Below are 22,604 nucleotides of genomic sequence, written 5' to 3' on the forward strand. Positions count from 1 at the left end.
AGAGAGAGAGAGAGAGATGAGCGATCAAATGAAAACCGCCCCCATTTGTGTAAACCAATCTCATCCATTCATTTTCTTGATCAATGGTCAAGATTAGTTTAGTTTATTTTAGAAAATTAAAAAGTATATATTAAAAAATTTATTTTATAATAGCGAGAAGGGCAAAATGGTAAATCCAACCACATCTTCATCATGCACACTGTTATGGTAATTTCTTCACCCTATTCATCATGCACCCTGTTTCACTTGTCCAATGAGAAATATAACTCGTATTTACAAAGAAAAGTGAATATATATTATATCATATGACTGAATTACATCATAATGAAAGATTGCGTTATTCTTTTTGTAATCAAAATACTTGACCATCATTAGCTTACCCCCACTTCAACGTTATTACCAACATCCATTTCAGAGTGTATTAAAGACACTCTCACCATGGACACTTCTATTTGCCTTGTTTACTCAACAGTTTTTGTCCGTACACCTGTCATCATCAGATTAGGGGTGTTAACGAGGCAAATCAAGTTGAGTAATAGATTGTTCGAGCCCATCTCGAGAAAATAGTATTGGATCCGAGCTTGAATACTTTTTTTAATATGTGCATTCAATCCATCTTGAATATCATGTATCATTCACATGTGCATATAACTCAGGAAATGAGAAGGTGAATACAACAACTTATTCACATATGCATACATAAAGAAAATACTAAATATCGTGAGAAGATAAAAAATAGAAGGTTAATGGAGCATTCATATGTGAATCTTTGAAAAAGTTGAGAACTTTTTTTATTTGAATATGCACATGTAACCGACGTTACAGATTATTCATATGGATTCACATATGCATTTTCAAATGAACTTTTTCAATGAATCATATATAATGTTTCACTTAATCTTTTTTTTCCTTACCTTCTCGTTATATTTAATCTTCTTATTTAAATATCCCCACGATGTAATATATGCATGCATGTATGTATATGTCTATAACACTATAATCATCTATATCACTCCATTACTTACTTTAGACTCTCGTGGTCATTTAATTATATAATTTTCGTTAAAATTTAATCAAATTACAATATATATATATATATATATATATATATAAAGAGAGAGAGAGAGAGAGAGGGGAGGGGGGAGATGAGCGATCAAATGCAAACCACCTATATTTGTACAAATTGTGCAAACCACCCTTATCCATCGATTTTATTGTTTAATTTAATGATTTTGTTTCATGAAATTGTTTAATATTATGAAATTGCTTCATATAATACTTTTCTAGATAAAGTTGGTTTATATATGGTTATGAAATTGTTTCATATAATGCATATGAAATTTTAATGAAACTGTTTCATGTATTTCTTTAAAATTAATATAATGAAAGATGATAATATCCATGATTAACACCCACAATAAAAATGATTAATCAACCTCTCATAATTACAAAAAAAAAATGAAAAAACTAGAAAAAATAGAAAAATATGATTGGTTGAATGAAGTTTGTACGGTTTGTACAGATAACATGGTTTGTAAAGTAAACCTAGAAAGAGAGAGAGAGAGAGAAAGGAAACAATTTCATAACCATATATGAAACAATTTTATCAAAAAAAGTATTATATGAAACAATTTCATGAAATTTTTTTATAAGATTAAACAATGAAATCGACGGATGAGTGTGATTTACACGATTTATACAAATATGAGTGGTTTGTATTTGATCGCTCTTCTCTCTATATATGTATATGTATATAACATCAATAATACTTTTTTATGCTATAGATTATTGTTTCCTTTGTCGTCTTATATGAAATTGGTCATTTTTGTGTTTTATTAAATTTGGAATAAAATATTCAATTTTTAGTAAATATTTTCATTAAAAAGTATAAAATAAGACAACCATTTTGTCTATTAATTACACGTAGCTTATAGCTTAATCCATTTGGTGTGTATTATTAGTCCATATCTGATTGACCAACTTATTGGTTAAGTCAGGATAAAAAATATGAATTATATAAAGATCAGATACATTTTTCTCAGATCGAATAAAAATCAGTTCGATTTTTTAAGTCGTTAATTATGTCAATTTTGTTTTTCTTTACAGACTAAACCAAAAGCCCATATCAATAGATAAGACAAGTCCATACTGTTAGTATACGTTCGATCTTTACCATATCAAATCTAGACTGGTCGGGCTTTTGATTGATTTTGACTAGACTAGTATATCTGTACAACTCTAAAAACGAAGTAGAACGTGCACAAGTGTATTTGTGTTTTTTGTATATATCAAGTATTATATATATACTTGGGATCACGTGAGACCAACATGTTTTCATGGAACCTGTGAGACAATTGTTTTACACTTGAAACTTCATAGTAGAACGCTGTGAAGGTAACCTTTATAGTGTTTTTTGCTGTGAAGGTTCAGTTTTCTTTACCTTCACAACGTTTTGCTATGAAGTTTCAAGTGTAAAAAAGTAGTATCATAGAAACAAACTAGTTTCACGTGAACCCAATCCTATATATATATATATATATATATATAATCTGTCTATAAAGGTGTTTTATGAAGATTACCTTTCCTGTGTTTTTTTGCGTATCGATATCCCTGTTACAAAAAGTATTCGATAAAAATCAGTATTTGAAACATATAAGATAATAATTGAGAAAATAATTACAAAATGAATAAAAAAAACCTTGTCTGTTCCATAGATGTAATCACAATAAGTGAAAACAGAAGCAAAGTTGCTTTGAGCCTTTTCCCCAACATAGTGATGGTAGTCATGGTATTCTGCTCCTCCATAAAATGGTATCAATCTTGTGGGACTCCATGGAAGATCATATCTACCATCCACCATCATCATCATCCATCATCATCATCATCAATCATATACATATAATATATGCCATCCACATTAATGTCAATCACCATCATATGATTGACATGCTCCGTATGATACGTGACACGTATCATACGTGTCACGTATCATACGTTATACGTGTGTTAGAAGAAAAACTAAATAGACAAAAAAAAATGTTAGTTTTTTATTATTTAGGGTCAAAATAATCTATTTTTGGATAATTGGAAAAAGCTTAGAATCAAGACAGATGTAAAATTACAGAACTTTAAACAACTGAATATCTGATTTTGATTGATTAAGTTGCAATAATCACTTTGAAAACACGAATCCACCACTTACCCACTATGAGTTTCAATAGCCTCGGCATGCCTAACGATCATCCATAACCACATTGTGATCATATGACAAGGAACCAAGAGAGGACCAAGGAAAGAAGCGAAGCCAAGGATGATGACTTCTGCCCAATGTGCATAAGAAGCAGCGAAGCTCATCGGTGCACTGTATTCGTGATGGACCCGATGAATTTTCTCGTACGCCCACGTCGTATGCAACAACCTATGAAGCCAATAGTTTGCGTAGTCTTCTACTATGAAATACACCACAATTTGTAAAAACATCTCTCTTTTTGACGGCAATGGTAAACTTGTCCTGATTTCAACAAACTTCAGTTCCGAGATGAGGATGTCAGTTCATTTTATACTGTCATCTTATGTCAAAACGTATTTCACATTTTCAGCCACATACGTAAAGATGCACAAGGTCCACACTTTTTGGGAACAGTCGAATAGGATAGTGCCTTGAAAGCCCGTTTTCAGTAAACAAAAAAAAGTTTAAGTTTTTTCAGAATTAACGGGTTTTTTAAGTTTTTTAAATCAAGCATGAACTGGGGCCTTGAGAAAAAAAATTGATCGGTTCTTTAAGGTCGAGTTTCAGCCTACTAGTCATGGGCGTTTTGGATCGAGATTTAGTTTTAGGGTTTTGTTTATACATATCTACACATGCATATACAATAAGATCTAGCATTATACATTAAAAAACACATCATAAACCACAAGGGTGGTGCCTGATTGGTTTGAGTTTGACTCAAAAGATCAAAAGTACCAGGAGGTCCCAAGTTCAAATCCAAGGAGAAATAAAAATCTCCTTGTGGCCACAGAGGTTCAAATGTGGTGATTCCGGGCTATTTGCAAAGCAGGTGGTCACTCTGGAATTAGTCGACTCGCATAGCGGGTTGGATATCCAGGTTAATAAAAAAAACACATAATTTACACCAATTCTTTTAAATTGACATCCAAAATATTTAGAAGAATGTGGATTAGGCATGTTGGGTATAGTTATCAAGGATTGCACCCACAACACGATACATGATATATTCATTAGAAATATAGACATGCTCTTAATTATTTGTGATTCATGATGAATAATACTTACCATATTCGATATGAATATGTTATTCATGATGAATAAGATTCACCATATTTATTATGAATATGTTATTCATGATGAATATATGGACACGTGGCACATTGTGGACCGTTCCTGTATTTCTAATCAATTTCAGATTTCTAACAGAACTTCTCTCTCTCTCTCTCTCTCTATATATATGTGTGTGTGTGAAATTAGATTTGTACAAGAAACATATGTATATATACCTGAATAATAGGAAACGAAATCAATTGGAGGGGACCGACTGTAAGAAGAAAGAGCTTAACGACCTTCGTATAGCAATCGAACATATGTGTAAACGAGTATGTGATGTTTGGTTGAATCTTGAATTTATGGGTGTTTTTGGAGCTTCTGATGATGAGTTGGAGGATGACGTAGGGTAGAGGAAGCAAGGAATAGAAGATGATCAAGAAAATGAGGTTATGACAATACAAAAAGTAATCAGACTTGTTAGCTGAATAGTTCAGCCAAAATGCCTCTGCAGATGTCACCTTTCTTCCTAATGAAACCTCTATTTCTTCAACACACTCAAATGCCAACATCCTCTCTCTCTCTCTCTCTCTCTAGATTTAAAGAGCATAAAATAGATATTTACTTGACTCATATATATATATATATATATATATATAGATAGGCATGCTCATTTAAATATCTTAAATATTTTGATGATTTAGAATCACCTATTTTATGTAATTTCGTGTTAGATATTCATTATGAATACCATTCATTATTCATTCAAGTTTATTTATCATGAATACTATATAAAATAGGTGGTTTTTGGGTTCTCAAATATATAAGGTTCCTAATGTGTGTGTGTATATATATATATACACACACACACATATACATACTTGGGATCATGCGAGACCATGTTGTTTTCGTGAGACCTGTGAGATCACTTTTTACAATTGAAACTTTTTCGTGTGTTTTTGTTGTGAATGTTTGGATTTTTTTTACCTTCGTAATGTTTTTCTTTAAAGTTTCAAGTGTAAAAATGTGGTCTCATAGATCTCACGAAAACAATCTGCTCTTACATGATCCCAAGTCTCTCTCTCTCTCTCTCTATATATATATATATATATATATATATATATATATATATTATAATATAGTTTTGGAAAAAAACCATAAAAAATGAAAATCTAATAAACACCCTAATAACCGTTCATTAGTACTGTATGTTGTGTGTATAGAAATAAATTTTCTAATATGCACATATCCATAACATGCATGCACACATGCATTAAAAACCACCAAGAAATATCTTTAGTTACTTGTGTGCATATGTATATATCATATAGATGAACGTCTTTAGTTACTTGTATGCATGTATATATCATACAGATGAACGGTTGTTAAAATGTTCATCGGTTTTTCATTTTTTGGAGGTCCTCCCTAAACCTCCCTCTATTTATATATGTATCATTTTCATTAAGAAATGGGAACCAATGAGAGCACATCACGTGTCCATATTCATGATGAATATGGATGAGACATTCATCATGAATGTCGTAAATTCATCCATATTCATGAATATGCACACCTGACATGCTCTAGCAATTCCTGGTTCTCAATGAAAATAAGGTTTTTGACGGAACCTCCTTCCAGATGATAAAATATGAGACTTGTTTTCGAACTTCCATCAAGTCAAACTTAAGCTACTTTGTCCTAATTACGGCTTTAATTGATACGAGTTGGTAGCATGAGGAAAAATTAGGAATGACAATAAATTAACACGACTATTTCATATAAAAGTTAAATACGTCGTTATCACAATATTTATTAATCTGGACTAGGGGTGATCAATAGGGTTTTTACGAACCTAATCGATCATTTAACATGTCCAATTTGAAAAAAATCAGAGAGTGATTTTTTTTAAAGAATTCTAAATGAATATGTAATGGGAGTTACCGTGAGAAAGATAATAAGGGGTCTTCACTTTTGAAATCAATCTTGATTGAAGATCAATTAGTAATGAGATGTACCAGATCAATTCCGTATCAAGCGTAATTCATGTAGGTGGGCGTGAGATTAAAGGTGATCAAGGGTTCAGATCTCTTGTTACGTTTTTTTACCTTAACTCTTATTCTAATACGATCATTCGTCTACATATATATAGAGTTGGGATCTGGTGAGAAGGGAAGTTATGGTGAGAAGCATAAGAATAGATCTTCACTCTTTGATCAATCATAATTGAATGTCAACACCAATGAGGTGCATCGAGTTGCAACGGTTCAATTCCCTTCTAAAGCGCAATTCACAGGTGGACATGAGATTAGAAATGATCAAGGCTTTAGATCTCTTCTTACGTTTCTCACCATAACTTCTCTTCTCACAAGAACCCAACCCTATATATATGTAGATGAAGAATCGTATGAAAATAAGAGTTAAGGTGAAAAATGTAACAAGAGATCTGAACCCTTGATCACTTTTTAAGATATTGTTTCACATATATATTTTTTATTAAATGCTAGGATTTAAGATATTGTTTCACATATATAAATTTTTTCAAAATATGATAGTTTCACATATATTTGTTTCACCGTGAATATTTTTTTTACGTGTATTTTTCCTTTCACTACCAAATTTTTTTTTTCACAAGATGAACACAAACATATATAAAACAATGTCTTAAGTCATAGGTTTTGATGAAAAAAGTCCATGTATAAAAATATTTTTATATCGGTTCTCACGGGGTTGTAATATATTTGTGGTTCTCATTTGATTATCGTCATCATTCGAGAAAACGAGAAATTTTAAAATCACATGTGATTACAGAGTAAAATCACAAGTGACACAATATGTCCAAAAGAAAGTGGGTGACTTGGTTAATGCGACCAAGGGTCGCAAGGTAGGTTGCGCGTTATACAACAGCAGGTCAATGCAACATGTTTGTATCACATGTTAGGTTCAAATGAGAAGCCCGAAAATATTGAGAATACGAGAAAAGATCTGAACCATTAGATTAGATTTTCAATTGTCAAGATCTTAAGTTAAATATGACATGTTTAAAAACCTAAGAAAGTTGAGGGGGAAAGTTTGGAACACTTCGTACAATTATATCACTAATCCACTCATTTTTTTTAAACGTACCCACTTTTTCTTAATAAAATTTAGATTACCTATTTTCTTTTTATATTAGATTATTAAAAATAAAATCAATATTTTATTCAAATAATTTATACCAAAAAAGAAAATTTCATTATTTTTAAGTTAAAATCCATGATATATATAGGGAGGTTCAGCTGAAAACCCTCTAAAAAGAAGGTTCTTTAGTTTTTCATTTTTTTGCGTTTTCTTCTGAACCTAACATTATATATATATATATATATATATATATATATATCATGGATTTTAAATTGATTCAGAATCTCGATTATAAATTGTAAATTGATTCACGTATAAACAATAATTGAGATTCACATGAATCTATGTTGGGATTCACATATGAATCTATGTTAGAATTCACTTTTTCAAATATGAATCTATGCTGGGATTCACATATGAATCTATGATAGAATTCACTTTTTCAAATATGAATCTTAAACCAATTCAGAATCTCGGTTATATGTTTTAAATTTATTCATGTACAAATTAAAATTAATTAAGAATCACATGTAATCTATGTTGAGATTCACACATTCACATATGAATCAGCATACATCTTATTTTAAGTGTCTGATAATCGTTTATTGGGATCTTTTGACTTTGTTTACATTTCAACAGACAAATGAAGAATATTAATGTTCGTGTTTCACACATGAGATTTAAGCAAATGAGATTTAATTTGATTTTAGATTGTGAAATCATCAAAAAAACGTTATAGAATAAATAGAATATAAATTAAGATATTTGATTTTTTTTCATAATTATTTTAATTAGTGAAAAAAAAAACTTGAAAATCAAAACATTCAACTAGTAGTCAAGATTTCTTCTCTCATTCTCAACGTTTTTTATCATTTCAACCTAACATTACACACACACACACATATATATATATATAGAGAGAGAGAGAGAGATGAGCGATCAAATGCAAACCACTCATATTTGTACAAACCACCATTTTCCGTCGATTTCATTGTTTAATTTTATAAAAAAAATTAATGAAGTTGTTTAATCTTATGAAATTGTTTCATATAATACTTTTTCTTGATAAAGTTATTTCATATATGGTTATGAAACTGTTTCATATAATACTTATGAAATTTTAATGAAACTGTTTCATATATTTCTTTAAATTTAATATAATGAAGATGATAATATCCACGATTAATACCCTCCACAATAAAAATGATTAATCAACCTCTCATAATTACAAAAAAATGGACAAAATAAAAAATTATGATCGATTGAATGAGGTTCATACAATTTGTACAAATAACATGGTTTGTAAAGTAAACTTCCTATATATATATATATATATATATATACACACACACAACTCACTTTATGCTTTTCTTGGATCATCAAAATATTTCCATTTGAGGCATATCATATGGGACATAATAATAGCTTAAAAGTCAAAAAAATAATAATGAAGCCAATAAAATAGAAAATAATGGCATCTAAAATCATTTGAATATTTAAAGTGGTTGTTCAACTTTTGGATAGGTTTAATACTAATACCGGCCTAAGCATTTCACCCTTAGCCCTTGTTATATTCTTTATGATGCATTTAATATATTATTTATATTTAATAATAATAATAATTAATGTTAATTGTTGTTTTTTTAAATACATATTATTTATATAGCAAACTGTAATAAAATAAAGAACAAATTGCATGAAAAAATAATGTATTTTAACTTGATTTCTATTTTAGATAACGTATTTTCTAAACTTTCATGTTGATAGCTAAGATGTAAAGTTTTAAATATTTAAATATCCGGATAATCGGTTGAAGCATTAACCGGTTACCCTGTTGATGTAGCAAATAATATGGTATCCAAATCAATATTACTTGTTATTCAACCCAATTTCATCTCATCACTCGTCAGTCGTCACATCAGCATGGTAACCGGTTGTTATCCGAGTACTTAAATATTTAAAACTTTACATCTTAGGTATCAAAATGGAAGTTTTGAAAGTATATTACCTAGAATAGAAATCAAGTTAAAGTACGTTACTTTTTCATGCAATTTGCCTTAAATAAATTGATATATTTTTTTCCATTATTTGTGATCTTTAAATTTTTGATTTGTTAAAAAGTCTGGATACCAGTAGACCAAAAACCCTTTTGATAATACTGTTAAAATAGCATCTGTTTTTTCTTTTAAAAAAAATAAAAACCATATAATATATCTATTTTTAAGTTTTATATACACCATTAACCCAACTATTTTATTATATTTTTATACATTTTTTGTCTTGTTATAATTCATTCTAATCTTGTGTTTGGTTTGTAAGAATGAAAAAGATTTAGGGATTGTTTGTTTACATATTAATAGTTCAATTAAGAGGCAGTCTCTAAATCATTAAGAGGTGAATCTTGTTTGACAAAAAGAAAATGTCTCTTAATGGTTTTAAAACCTTCTAAATGATTTTGTATCTTGTGTCTCCCTTAACCATTAAGCGTCCTAATTTCATTGTAACCAATTACTAAACAATAATATTTCATTTTACACTATATCATGAGAGCCTCTTAATCATTCTACACCAAACCATTAAGCAATTGTCCAACAACCTCTTAGACTGATTTGGAATACAAATTCATTCTAATCTTGTGTTTGGTTCGTAAGACTGTTTGGATTTGAAATCCTATTGGTTTTTTTAAATACCTCAAACATAGGATTTTGAAATCCTATTGGGGTGGTTGAGATTTCACGGGATCTCGTAAGTTTTATATATAATAATGTTTAAAAATATGTTAAAAATATTTATTTTATAATAGTCAGTATAGTAAGCGGGTAAATGAATTATTTTTATAACTATTTATAATTTGTTATTACAAATTATTCATAAATAATGAAATTCAACCAAACACATGAAAGATTCTGATTCTGAATCCAAATCCTTTCAAATTCCAAATTCTTCCATGAAATCCAAATCCCTCAAAAAAGAATTCCATCAAATCAAACGCCCCGTTCTCCATGATATGGTAAAGTTGAAGAAAACACTGGGGGGGCGTTTTGTTTGATGGAATGGTGTTGAGGCATCTGGATTTCATGGAAAGATTTGGAATTTAAGGGATTTGGAATCTTTGGGGTGTTTGGTTTGATGGATTTGGAATTGAATGAAATGGAATTTTATTTTTTTTTATAAATAATTTATAAAAACAAAAATAATAAATAATTATAAAAATAATTAAATTACCTTTTTATTAATGAATTATTAGAAAATAAATGTTTTTAACATATTCTAAAACATTCTTATACATAAATCCTACGAAATCTCGTGAAATCCCAACCACCCCCGAGGGATTTTAAACTCCAATTTTTGCGGGATTTCAAATTCAGACAATCCTACAAACAAAATACGAGATTGAAATGAATTTAAAATCCAAATATCTCGATTTCATTCCATTTCTGTAAACCAAACATACCCTCAGTTACTTTGGATCTCTCTCACAAAATCTGTGTATTCAGATATCTGTTTGAGAGTTTTTTTAACTATTCATATTTAATGGGGTTTTTTTAAATACTTTCTGTAGCTCCTTTGATCGAATTTAGAGTCGTCAACGATAAGGTGGACTTCAATTGACGTGATAAGGTGTTAGAAGCCGGCTAAAAAAGAAAGAAAAACGGCTTCCGTCGTCTTTTTCCCGTTCACCTTCGATTGCGAAAGGCGCTCTTCTGATCCATTTGGTTGTTTATCTCCTGATGCAGTATATCATGTTCCTCAGACGCAAAACCTTACCAACCCTTGACATATGAACAAGAAAATCAGAAGACATCCTTACTCTATAGGGGTGCTAGCACTTGACTAATACAATAGAAAGTCGCCGATTGCTACTAAGAACCTAACAGAACTTTTTGGATCCCCCTAGTTGAAGACTATCGCCCACAATTAGAACCCAATCTCCGGTCAACGATCGAGTCCAAAGCTCACCTAAAACGGCGTAGCTGACGAAGTGGCGTTAAGCATCCCTAGCGGTACGAAAACAGAGGAAAGTACAATGTTATAATAAAAAATAACGAAAGTGGGTTACTATTTATTGCATTTTACCCTTTTTGATTCATTGAATGTAAGGATGACAAAATACCCTGTATTTGGCGGAGAACATGATACCCGAACCTGGTTTGATAAAGGACATATCACATATAGGCTATGGCACATGTGATACAAACATGTTGCGTTCACTGGCCATAGCGCAGGCTGACTTTTCCCGCAACCTTGATTGTGTTGACCAAGTTACACGCGTCCTTTTGGATGTGTTTGTATCACAGTAATTTTATTCTATGATCACATGTGATATGACCCTTCTCGCATTTCTAACAAATTGAGTGACTTCTCGCATGATCCTCCATCTAAACCTTTATATTTGATCTGTACACCCGACATCAATAAATTATGAGCTACCAATAAATATGGGCTTTGCGTTGTTATTATTAGGCGAAATAGATTACCTATCTTTTGATTACAAATTTGGGGACCGTTCATTATACAAAATCGTAAATCAAACTGTTTCTATTTGATGGATCAGTTAAATGAAGAAAGTATTGGAAGGACTTGTCAAGTTCGATTTGATTTGGTTTGATTTGATAGTTAACAATAGAATTAAAATACAATATACAGACTTTTTCAAGAACGCTTATAGTGCAAGTCGAAGGTACTCTTTGTTTGGAGCTTAATGGTATGAGGTGTTTATTCGTTCATACACACACGTATATATACAGGGATTGGTTCATGTGAGGAAAAGAAAATATATATATTCATTGATAAATATATACTAAAGAATTTCAATGCGTATATGCATATATATATATATATATATATATATATAGAGAGAGAGAGAGAGAGAGAGAGAGAGGGGTTTACTTTGCAAACCACGTTATTTGTACAAACCGTACAAAACTCATTCAACCAATCATAATTTTTCATTTTGTTCATTTTTTGTAATTATGAGAGGTTGATTAATCATTTTTATTGTGGAGGGTGTTAATCATAGATATTATCATCTTCATTATTTTAGTTTTAGAGAAATATATGAAACAGTTTCATTAAAATTTCATTAAGTATTATATGAAACAATTTCATAACCATATATGAAACAACTTCATTAAAAAAAAGTATTATATGAAACAATTTCACAAGATTAAACAATTTCATGAAAAATTTCCATAAGATTAAACAATGAATCAACAGATGAGGGTGGTTTGCACGGTTTGTACAAACTGGGTGGTTCGCATTTGATCACTCCTCTATATATATATATATGTGTGTGTGTGTGTGTGTATAAATATATATAAGAGTTTTCACGGCTCTCAAATTCTTTGTGGTTCTTATGTGAACCTAAGTGTCTGTGTTTAGGGGGGGGGGGGTGATTCAAACGATATGAGATGGGTTTAAACGAGAACGTGTATATACCCATTAATCTGCGTATCACCACCATTATAATTAAGTTAAATAATGATATGGTTTTCCTCTAAAAATAAATAAAAGTGAAATATATGAATCGTTCTTGAATGTAGTTAAACGCTACCAATTGCTATTATTGTTCTAATTTCGTACCAGACACTCAACTTTCAAATTATCTTGCATGTATCGTCCCTCACTCTAACTTCCATCAAGTTGAGTTGTTAAGTGCCCTCACTCGCTAATCACGTGATATGGATTAGAAGAATTTGATTTCAAGGACCGTTAATCATCTTCGTGTTCTTCATCAAGTTCTACAGAGCTCAACCCAAAAATACTACTAAAAACCCTTGTCCAATCTACTTTCAGAGCTCAATCGAAAAACAAGACCTCAGAATTCACATCCAGAAAATGACAGCTCTGAACAGGACATAACAGAACAAAGATCACCATTTCACGTTTAACTTTGGGTTTTTTTTGGTTCATGATTAGATTTGATTCATAAACCTTGCTTTTGTTGATAGTCTTCTGGTCATGGGGCAGCTCTAAAACCTAAACAACACCAAGTATTCTTAAATGCAAAGTTAAGAGAGTGATGCAGGCCTAGACATAGAGGACCAAACGTTAGTGTTACTGGAATCCCATGACCGAGCCAACAAGAAGTGTCGCAGATAAACGCATATAACTTTTGCTACATGTATTGGGTTCAGGCCTTGATACACCGATTTGAAGCTTAGAATGAGGAGCATACCTACCTTGGGTAGGACCTGAAGAGACCTACAAGATTTTTGAGTCGAAAATGTCGTTTAAACATGTTTTAAGACACTTTTTCTGCTTGGGCTTTTATATTTGACCCATCGTCTCTTTTTGGGGTTGTTTCATTTTGAACTCTTTATCTATATGTTGAAGGCGTAAATGGATGGTCACCTGATCAATAATAGAAAGTTCATTTTTCATAGGTTTTCAGTGAATTCGAGTTTGAGCATAAAGCTTGGCATTTGATTGAACAAGCATTAGAAGAGGTGATTCATAGGTATTCACATAATTAACGGGTTTAACCTTTAGTTTGATTATTGTACGCTCCATCAGAAAGGCTTCTCCTTGCTTCAAATTGCTAAGTGTAAATTCAGAAAACACGTTTACAAGGCTTGTTTAACTTGTGAAGACTAAGTGTAAATTCAGAAAGCAAACTCAGAAGGCAAGTTCAGAAAGCCTATTTTTGAAGTTCGGTAGGTAAGTCATCCTATACTGTATTATAAAGCATTTGACAAAAACTCTTAAAAATCATTTTTTATGCACGAAGTACTGTTTATTGATGCGTATTACTTGAAATTCAAGATTACAAATAAACTGTACATAATTATAACTTATTAAAACTTCATGTTTGAATTCGTGTAACCAACTGCATGGATTCCATTTAGGGCGGGACAGTTCATAACGCCTTGACTAAAATAATCTAATAGAAAGTCAAGGGGCTTGAAAGCTTACTTCTTAATTAGCTAAATTCCTGAGATCGATAAATATAGTCAAATACAAGATAAATATTTCATTTTAAATATAAAAAATCTAAAATATAATTAAGATTATCGTTGAGTTCTTACAAAATACTTAATTATTATTTTTATAAAGAATTATATTATTAAATCAAAAAGAAATTACTTCGTTATTAAATCTAAATTAAATTATAATAAAAATAGTTAATTTAATACTAATATTGATATATTTATTTTCGAAACTTTATGATATCTTCAAATTTATATTTTATTCAAAAATAAAAACATTATCTTTTTCTTAAAACCACATAAAAACCGTATTAAAACATCTACAGAGACAGAATAAAACAAAAAATTAAAATCGAAATATATCTCGCTACATTGTGCAATTACATTTGTAGTATATATAAATGTGTCTCTTATTAGCTCTCATATGATATTCAAGAATCCATACATTTATTTGCAGTTTTCCACCACTTTCCTCTAGAGTAAATTACAATTTTTGTCCCTGTAGTTTGTTATTAGTTTTGATTTTCATCCTTATGATTTAAAATTTGCGATTTTCATCCCTATTGATTGCTATTTATTACTATTTCCATCCCGTGTTAATTTCTACCTTTAAATACAAGGACCTAAAACAGTAACGAATTGTAAACCATAGTGACTGAAACAACAATAAATTATAAGGACAAAATAATAGCAATGAATTACAAACTATGAAAATAAAAATTGCAATTTTCAAAGCACGGGGATGAAAATCGCAATTTTTAACAAACCACATGAATGAAAGACGTAATTTCTCTTTCTTCTATTTTACAAGTCTTCAAAACCCATAATTATATATTCAAGGTTCAACTCGTTTTTTTTTAATTCAAACTAAGGGTTCGTTTACCCAAATGCTTATCGGATAAGCGTTTATCGCTATGAGTCAACATTATAATTTATTGTACTGGGTAAGATTGTAGTAAATCAAAATGGTATTGTATGCAACAATTTACCCGGTAAGCACTTACCCGGGTAAGAGTCGTCACCCTCACTTACCGGGTAAGACTCTTCATCTTTACAATTGTTTTTACCGAATAAGATTTTTGACCCTTGCCATGTTCAGCTGATAAGGAAAGTTACCCGGTAAGCACTTTCCGGGTAAACGTTTAGTAAACGGCCCCTAAAACAACGTTAAATTATCAAAATCAAATGAATATACCTGGTAAAGAAAAATAAAAGTAAATTGCAAATTTTGAACTGATTCCTATTTTGTATAACGTACTTTCAAAACCTTCATTTCAGTACCTTATGTGTAACATCTCAAATATTTTTAGGTATTTGGTTTACATATGAGAATACATGAAACTGCTACGTACTTTGGTCTAATTCCTACGTTGTGTAACGTACTTAAAATCAAATATCTGAGACATCACATCTGAGATACCAAAAATGATGTGTCACAAAATAAGATTCATACCAAAATAAATTGCATTTTCATATAATTTGCCCAAAAATCAAATATCAAAAACTACTCATCTTTGACTTTGACTTTTGACTTTTATGAGATTCAAGACATAAAGCAGCAAGCAACAAGAATGTCAATCAACTCTTTCCTATTGATTCCTAAGAGGTTCAAGAAATAAGCATTTTAACAAGAATACATACCAACAACTCCCTACCCTTTGACTTTTGACTTTGACTTTGACTTTGACTTCTAAGAAACCAACAACACTACTACAACATTTTCTATCCCATAAGTTTAAAGATTCTTGTTAATTAATTTGTCTCAAATATCCTAAAATCAGTTGATAAATGAACCCCCAAGTTATATAGAAGAAGAAGAAGAACACGTACCACAGATTTAATCTTCGCTCAACGACACATTCATGTCTGTAGCCGCTCTTCTCCAGTCGTGCACGGCTGCAGACGTGCAGTTCTCGAGTTGGAAGTTACGAGTAGCGGTGGAACCGCTCTTTCCTGCTGTGGAACCGTCGTGCACATTTTCATTGAACTTCTGCTGCTCTATTTTGGTAGCATGAGGTTCGGTGGTGGGTGGTGGGGGTGAGGAGAGTTTAACCACGGTCTTTGGTTTTTTCGGTTTTGGCTCAATAGGACTGCCTATGTTCGGTAGAAAACTGGCCACGACAACCTGACATGAACACGACATGGGAAATGATAAGAAAAAAAATGTTTCCTTTTCTATATTTTGTTGACGAGGAAATCAACTGTCCCAAAATAAGGTCCACAAGTGTCCACATTTCTAGCTTAGTTTGTCTCAAAATAAGTGTCACTACCTACTTTCCAATCCTACCCTTCATTATGAGATGGAGAAATTTGTTTACTCCCTCCATGATTAAAGGTAAAATCGTCATTTAGTTGATTAAAAAGTGTAATAATTACACGTTTCTAAAACTGTGCCTTTTCAATGTGGACATTTATTTGGGACGGATGGGGTAGCATTTTTAAGTTCAAATTTTCCTTCATTTGATCTCTAAAGTCAAATTGTACCTATTCTAAAACGAATAAGGGTGTACCTGAACAGGACCAGCGGCCGTGAGAAGGCCTCCAAGCTGACCTCCAACCACGCGCCCATCTGGGCTAGATAATGCTATGCTCATTTTACTTTCTTGGGATAATACTCCTTCAACCTCCGGTGTGAAAGATCCAGATAACGAAAGAATTTCAAATCTTCCCTACAAGAAAGTATGATAGTATCAAGTTAAGTAACGGAAGAACGATTTCAAAGAACTAATAAAATTACGTTTCACACCTCATATGTTACGGTGCCTCCAGACGAACTGGCATGGCGCAGAGTCACATGTGAAATAACACCAAGGGCAGAGAGAATGCATATTGACCGCGGCCCATCTTTTGTGAACGAAATGATTTTAGAGGTAACATCCTGAAAAGGTGAATCACAATTATTCAAAAGCAAAGATTATGCAATTTACTAGTTGTCTAGTTCTTTTAGTATAAATGTTTAAATTTGATAGTGATCGTAGGTGTCAATTTCTAGATGAACTTCTACCGGGTACGCCTTATATACCACTTTTGGGGAAGAGTTATTATGAAAATTTCATAAATCATCATCAAATCAAAAAAAATTCATTCACATTCTAACCAAACCAAACCAAACCACAAAAACCCAGTATATCCCACCCGAAGGTGGGTCTGGGGAAGGTAGGATGTACACAAACCTGACCTCTACCTCAAAGAGTAGAACGGAAGTTCCGTGACCCCCCCCCCCCCCCGGAAAGTGTGCGAAAAGAAAGGATAAAACTTGTTTTCTTCTACATTCTCTAGATGAATATATATATATATATATATATATATACACATATACATATATATGTGTAGAGAGAGGAAGGTTCAAACGAGAACGCTAACTATTTAAGATAACAAGAAAAGGTTGTTAATGTACAAAATCACATGTGATTTTACTTTCACATCACGAAAATGGAAGCGGACGACTTTTGAACCTGTATGATTATATACGTGAATATATATATATATACACACACACACACACACATATATATATATATATATATGTGTGTGTGTGTGTGTGAATCATATATGATTTAGTACGTGAATCATATATGATTTTGTACATTAACGGCATTTTTCTTGTTTTCTTAAATAGTTAGCATTCTCGTTTGAACCTGTCCCTATATATATGATATGGATAGCATATAAGCACAAAGAATAAGCATATTGAGTTAAAATCAAATTGTACTTGCATTAATCATGAGAATGTTGTATTGTATCATTAGTCACTCGTTATGACTTCACCAAATACCAATCAAGAAACCTATTATTATCCAACCAAAAAGAAGTTTTGATCAATAACATGTATGCAGAAATCCACAAAAATAACATAAGATCAAATGGACATCAGGTTAGACAAAGAAACTGTCGACAATCATATTTTTTTTTATCATTTCAATTTCCTTCAATCTCTTTGAAGAAAGTAAGTGAGCCTCATGAATTTTGTACACTGAAAAGGTTTTGGTGTCCACCTACCTTATACGAAAAAAATACAAATAACAATGGAATGACGTAACCAAAAAAAGAAGCTGAAACATTATCATGCATAACTAGAATTGCAACATGATTAAACTTAGAATACACAAAAGAAGACTAGAATATAATAGAAATTTGCCACCCATCACTGCACAAATAGCAGAGGCAGCAACGGTTTTCAATGACATTTGTCTTCTTTATGTCAAGTAAACATACCTCTCCTGGGTTAACAGTGACCATGTGAGGGGTAAAACTTCCACCAGATGAAATCTTGTCACCTACAGTTACAAATATTGAGATTATATAAGTTCATACAAAACAGACCCACAAAAAAACAAAGAATTTTGGACCCTTACTATTAGTTAAATATCTAAACTATCCTTGATTTACATATTCATGTGAATCTCTAAGAACAACTCCAACAAATTCTCCAAAATAGAGAAAATAGAGATTTTGGGGATTTTGGGCAAGTTTTTTGCACCAACAAATTCTCCAAAACCTTCCTTCAGAATGGAGAAAGTAGGAGAGAGCGTGAAATTCTCCAAATTTGGAGAACTCCCCAAAAATGATTACCATGAGAGAGAATATTTTATTATTATTATATTCCCACCGATAAGAAACTTTGAAATAAAATGTTTAGCAGAGAGAAATAATATTTTATTAAATGTAATGGATATTTTAATAATATAATCAATGTTGTAATCTGCAAAATGAAGAAGTTGTTGGAGTTGAAGGGAAATTTTGTTAGAGATGTTGAATTTTAATTCTCCATTTTACAGAACTTCTGGAGAATATGTTGGAGATGTTCTAAAGTGATTTTTTTATTCGGAACATGCTAGTTTTGAACTCAAAGAATCTGAACATATGAACCTTTTGATCATAGGTCCTACAAAGTATTAAATTGAAACTTTTTGTGATAAATTAGAAAAATTAATAAAATATCAATCAACTTCGTATTTTGAAGTACTAAATTTGACATCAAACAATCTAAATATATCTCTAACTTAGAATGGAGGTAGTATTTGGCACACTCGAATTAACCAAATTTATTATAAGAATTTTACACAAGCACCATGAAGAATTAACATAAGCCGGTTTTCATCAAATGGACTACAGGATAAGTACTTGGTGCAAAAACCCCTATCATTTTGTCCGCTTACATTCTTAAATTTCATTTCTTGGGTCCTACCCACAAAATGAAAATGAGAATGCGCAAAACCGATAGTGAAGCATCATGCCCAAATAGAACCCAAATGTCAAGCTAAGTTAATGGTAAGAATTCAGCAAATTTAGACATCAAGCAATTGATGAGTGTGTGCATTATTCAGACAAATTAAGTCGGTCAGTCTTAGCTCTCATGTGACTGACATATAAACTCAAAGATATCTCGGAATGTAGACTAAATAAAAAGGCAAAGTAATCTGATTTATGGACACATTTGAATCTAAAGTAGATAAAAGCAGTACCTAAGTTTATACTCCCATACGTATGCTTTGGCTTGGTCTCTGAAGAATTCATTTTCCCTTTCTTCTTTTTCTCAACCATATAGCTGCTCCCACTTCCTTCCCCTTCACCAAATTTTGTATCAGAATAGGCAGCGGAGGCTGGCGGAGCAGAGGCAGAGATGGGAATTGGTGACAATGTGCGACCACTTTCACCTCCACCAGCAACTACACCATCTGGGCCATACTTCCTTGGCCTACCCCTCTTTTTCTTTATCAAGGAACTCGGCCCACCACCACTCAATGGTGAAAAACCAGGTGGTCCAGTGAGCAGGGTAGAGCTATCATTCCTTGGGGCCAATTGATAGCTTGATGGAGCCTCAGGTGCTATTGTTTCTACTGCTGGCATCATATTTTCCCTTGAATCCATGCTGATCAGCAAGCTTCTACACTAGAAACAAAAAAAATTAAAAGTTAATGCTCATCAAACTTGAAAATTTAAGAAATTAAAAGTTACTCCTCTTCAAAGTTAGTATTCCCTCCATTTTGATTTTTAGATCATAAACCTAGAACAGTTCAAATCCACAACTCTGATTGATGGTTTTCTGTATTTTAGCTCAAACATTTTCTAATATAAGAGTCCTTTTTATCGATTAATGCAATTTAAATTCCTTTACATATAACAAAACGAATTAGGCCTAGAAAAGAATGTTGATTAGTGGAATCTATATCTGAATTTGAATTCTATCACCAAATACAAATGAATGTGAATTACATGGATATTAAAACTGGGCCCCTGAGTTAGAATTTGTCGGATATTACCCGAATTCGAATAACATCAAACTCAATTAAGTCAAAATTATTCATATATGAATATGTAAATTATCCAAATCCGACTCTGACTCTAAATGGAATAAACGTTAAAGTTTTTAAACCTTAAAAACAAGAAAAAGTTACAAACACAACAATTAAAAAGAAAATAACAAAAACAAACATGACAAAGTTTAATCATTTCCACACCCAAAAATAACATTCATAGTTGCGTGAAACCGTAACCAATTAGAAGTGAAGGGTTCAGTTTTCATTTATAAATGAACTTGATGTATATATAAGTCAAACCAAACCGAGCCTGTATGTCCCACTCGAAAGCAGGGTTTGGGGTAGAATGTAAGCAGACTTATCCCCTACCCCAAAGGGTAAAAAGGCATTTTCCATGAAGACCCTAACTTGTAAAAAATTGTGAGCAAAAAGGAAAGAAGAACGAAGACTAGCAAATAGTAAGCAACAGAAACAGAAAAAATATATATATAAATTGAAATTACCTTGCTCTTTTAGTCTATATGTAACACAAAATATAGTATTGACAAGCATTCGAAATTCAAGATATAATCCACAAAATATTTAATAGGATCTAATACAACTATATTCAAATTCTTATTTGACTAAAGTAGGAATGACACGAATAAAACTTGAATATATTATAGCTTGTTAGAAATTTCTAACCAATTGGTAACCAGATTTTTCTGCTAGAAACAATTTATTGAAGCTGAAAACTTAATCAGTATGAAACGTCAAAATTGGATTCTGACTTAGAATCCAGAATCAGAAAAAAGTAAAAAAACAAAGTAAGTAACAAAAAATCGAACGAATCATCTAAACAAATTGAAGAAACACAAAACTGATCATGGAGTAAAATCGAGAAGAAAGTAATAAATTCATTATGACAAAATTGCATTTTTTTTTTTCTGATAATAAGGCCACGAATTCTCAACAGTCAGAACTTCATAAATCCAGATTAATCATTAAAAAATAGCATAATCAATAAGGAAAAACGAAATTTAACTAAAATTAGCAAAAGAATCATTCTACATTATCTTCATAATCCAAAAATATAAACTCGAACAAGTAATCAAATCACAGTAACTCACTTTCGAGAAGAAAAAAAAAACTACTTACACAGTTACACTTCAGTATTCGCCAGAAAGCTCTTCAACTGCAAAACAACACAACACAACACCAACTAAACAATCAAAACCCTAGAAATTGAAATCAAGCATCATAAATCACCAAATAAAACCCTAATTTTGAAGAAAGCATTACCGTTTCCGATGAAAATGGAGGAGTTCTTGAGCTGTCCGAAGTTAATAGAGCAAAATTTACCCACACTGAAACCCAGAAACTGTGTGTGATTTTTCACAGATGCATCGATTCTGTGTGTTTGTGTGTGTGTAAATGTAAATAAAAAATAATATTAATTATTGGGTTGAAAAAGGTAATAATTCAAAATTCTCATAAATGAATTGTTTTTTGCAAAATCCGACAAAAGTAAATTTTGATTAAATGAAAATTTTCAAGTCCGCCCTTTAATATTAATATATATTAAAAATTATTATTTTTAAATAAATTAATTTTAAAATTAAAAATATTAATTAATACCATAAATATTTTAAATTTTCTATCAAATATTTGATTTCATTGTAAATTTTGTGACCGATTTTAAAAATATAAATGCAAAATCAATGATAATTTATAAATGTTTTACTCTTTTTTCTTACCTTTTATGTATATAAATGACATAATTTGTTATATACTTCAGTTTTAGGTGACATTTATTTTTTAAGAGGTGTTAAAGTCTGGAGTATGATTTTATTTTTGATTTATAAAAGATGCTTCTGAAGTCTAAAATCTGGATCAATAAGATTATTTATTTTTATGTCTGAAATCTGAATCGGTTAAACTAATGCAAAAATATAAAAGATACATATTTTGTTACAAAAGTATAAAAGATAAATAGTTTTTGCTAATAAATTACTTTCGGCCCCCAAAATATGAACCATT

General features: G+C 31.2%; 2 protein-coding genes across 2 annotated transcripts; both read right to left on the minus strand.

Moving 5' to 3' along the window:
• Positions 1 to 329: 329 nt before the first annotated feature.
• Positions 330 to 4,851, minus strand: LOC112526832 (methylsterol monooxygenase 1-1-like). Its single transcript, XM_025137254.1, has 5 exons — positions 4,516 to 4,851; positions 3,203 to 3,525; positions 2,699 to 2,846; positions 2,580 to 2,610; positions 330 to 487 (listed from the first exon to the last, which is right to left on the minus strand). The coding sequence occupies exons 1-5, from the start codon at positions 4,849 to 4,851 to the stop codon at positions 462 to 464; spliced, it is 864 nt and encodes a 287-aa protein (XP_024993022.1). The 3' UTR covers positions 330 to 461.
• Positions 4,852 to 15,859: 11,008 nt separating this feature from the next.
• LOC112526927 (AT-hook motif nuclear-localized protein 1-like) lies at positions 15,860 to 21,968 on the minus strand. Its single transcript, XM_025137372.1, has 7 exons — positions 21,867 to 21,968; positions 21,723 to 21,759; positions 19,791 to 20,217; positions 18,541 to 18,602; positions 17,072 to 17,203; positions 16,836 to 16,994; positions 15,860 to 16,450 (listed from the first exon to the last, which is right to left on the minus strand). The coding sequence occupies exons 3-7, from the start codon at positions 20,194 to 20,196 to the stop codon at positions 16,163 to 16,165; spliced, it is 1,047 nt and encodes a 348-aa protein (XP_024993140.1). The 5' UTR covers positions 20,197 to 20,217; positions 21,723 to 21,759; positions 21,867 to 21,968; the 3' UTR covers positions 15,860 to 16,162.
• Positions 21,969 to 22,604: the final 636 nt, after the last annotated feature.

This window comes from Cynara cardunculus, assembly GCF_001531365.2.
Source record: "Cynara cardunculus var. scolymus isolate 2C chromosome LG 14, CcrdV1, whole genome shotgun sequence".
In the NCBI taxonomy this organism is placed as follows: Eukaryota; Viridiplantae; Streptophyta; class Magnoliopsida; order Asterales; family Asteraceae; genus Cynara; species Cynara cardunculus.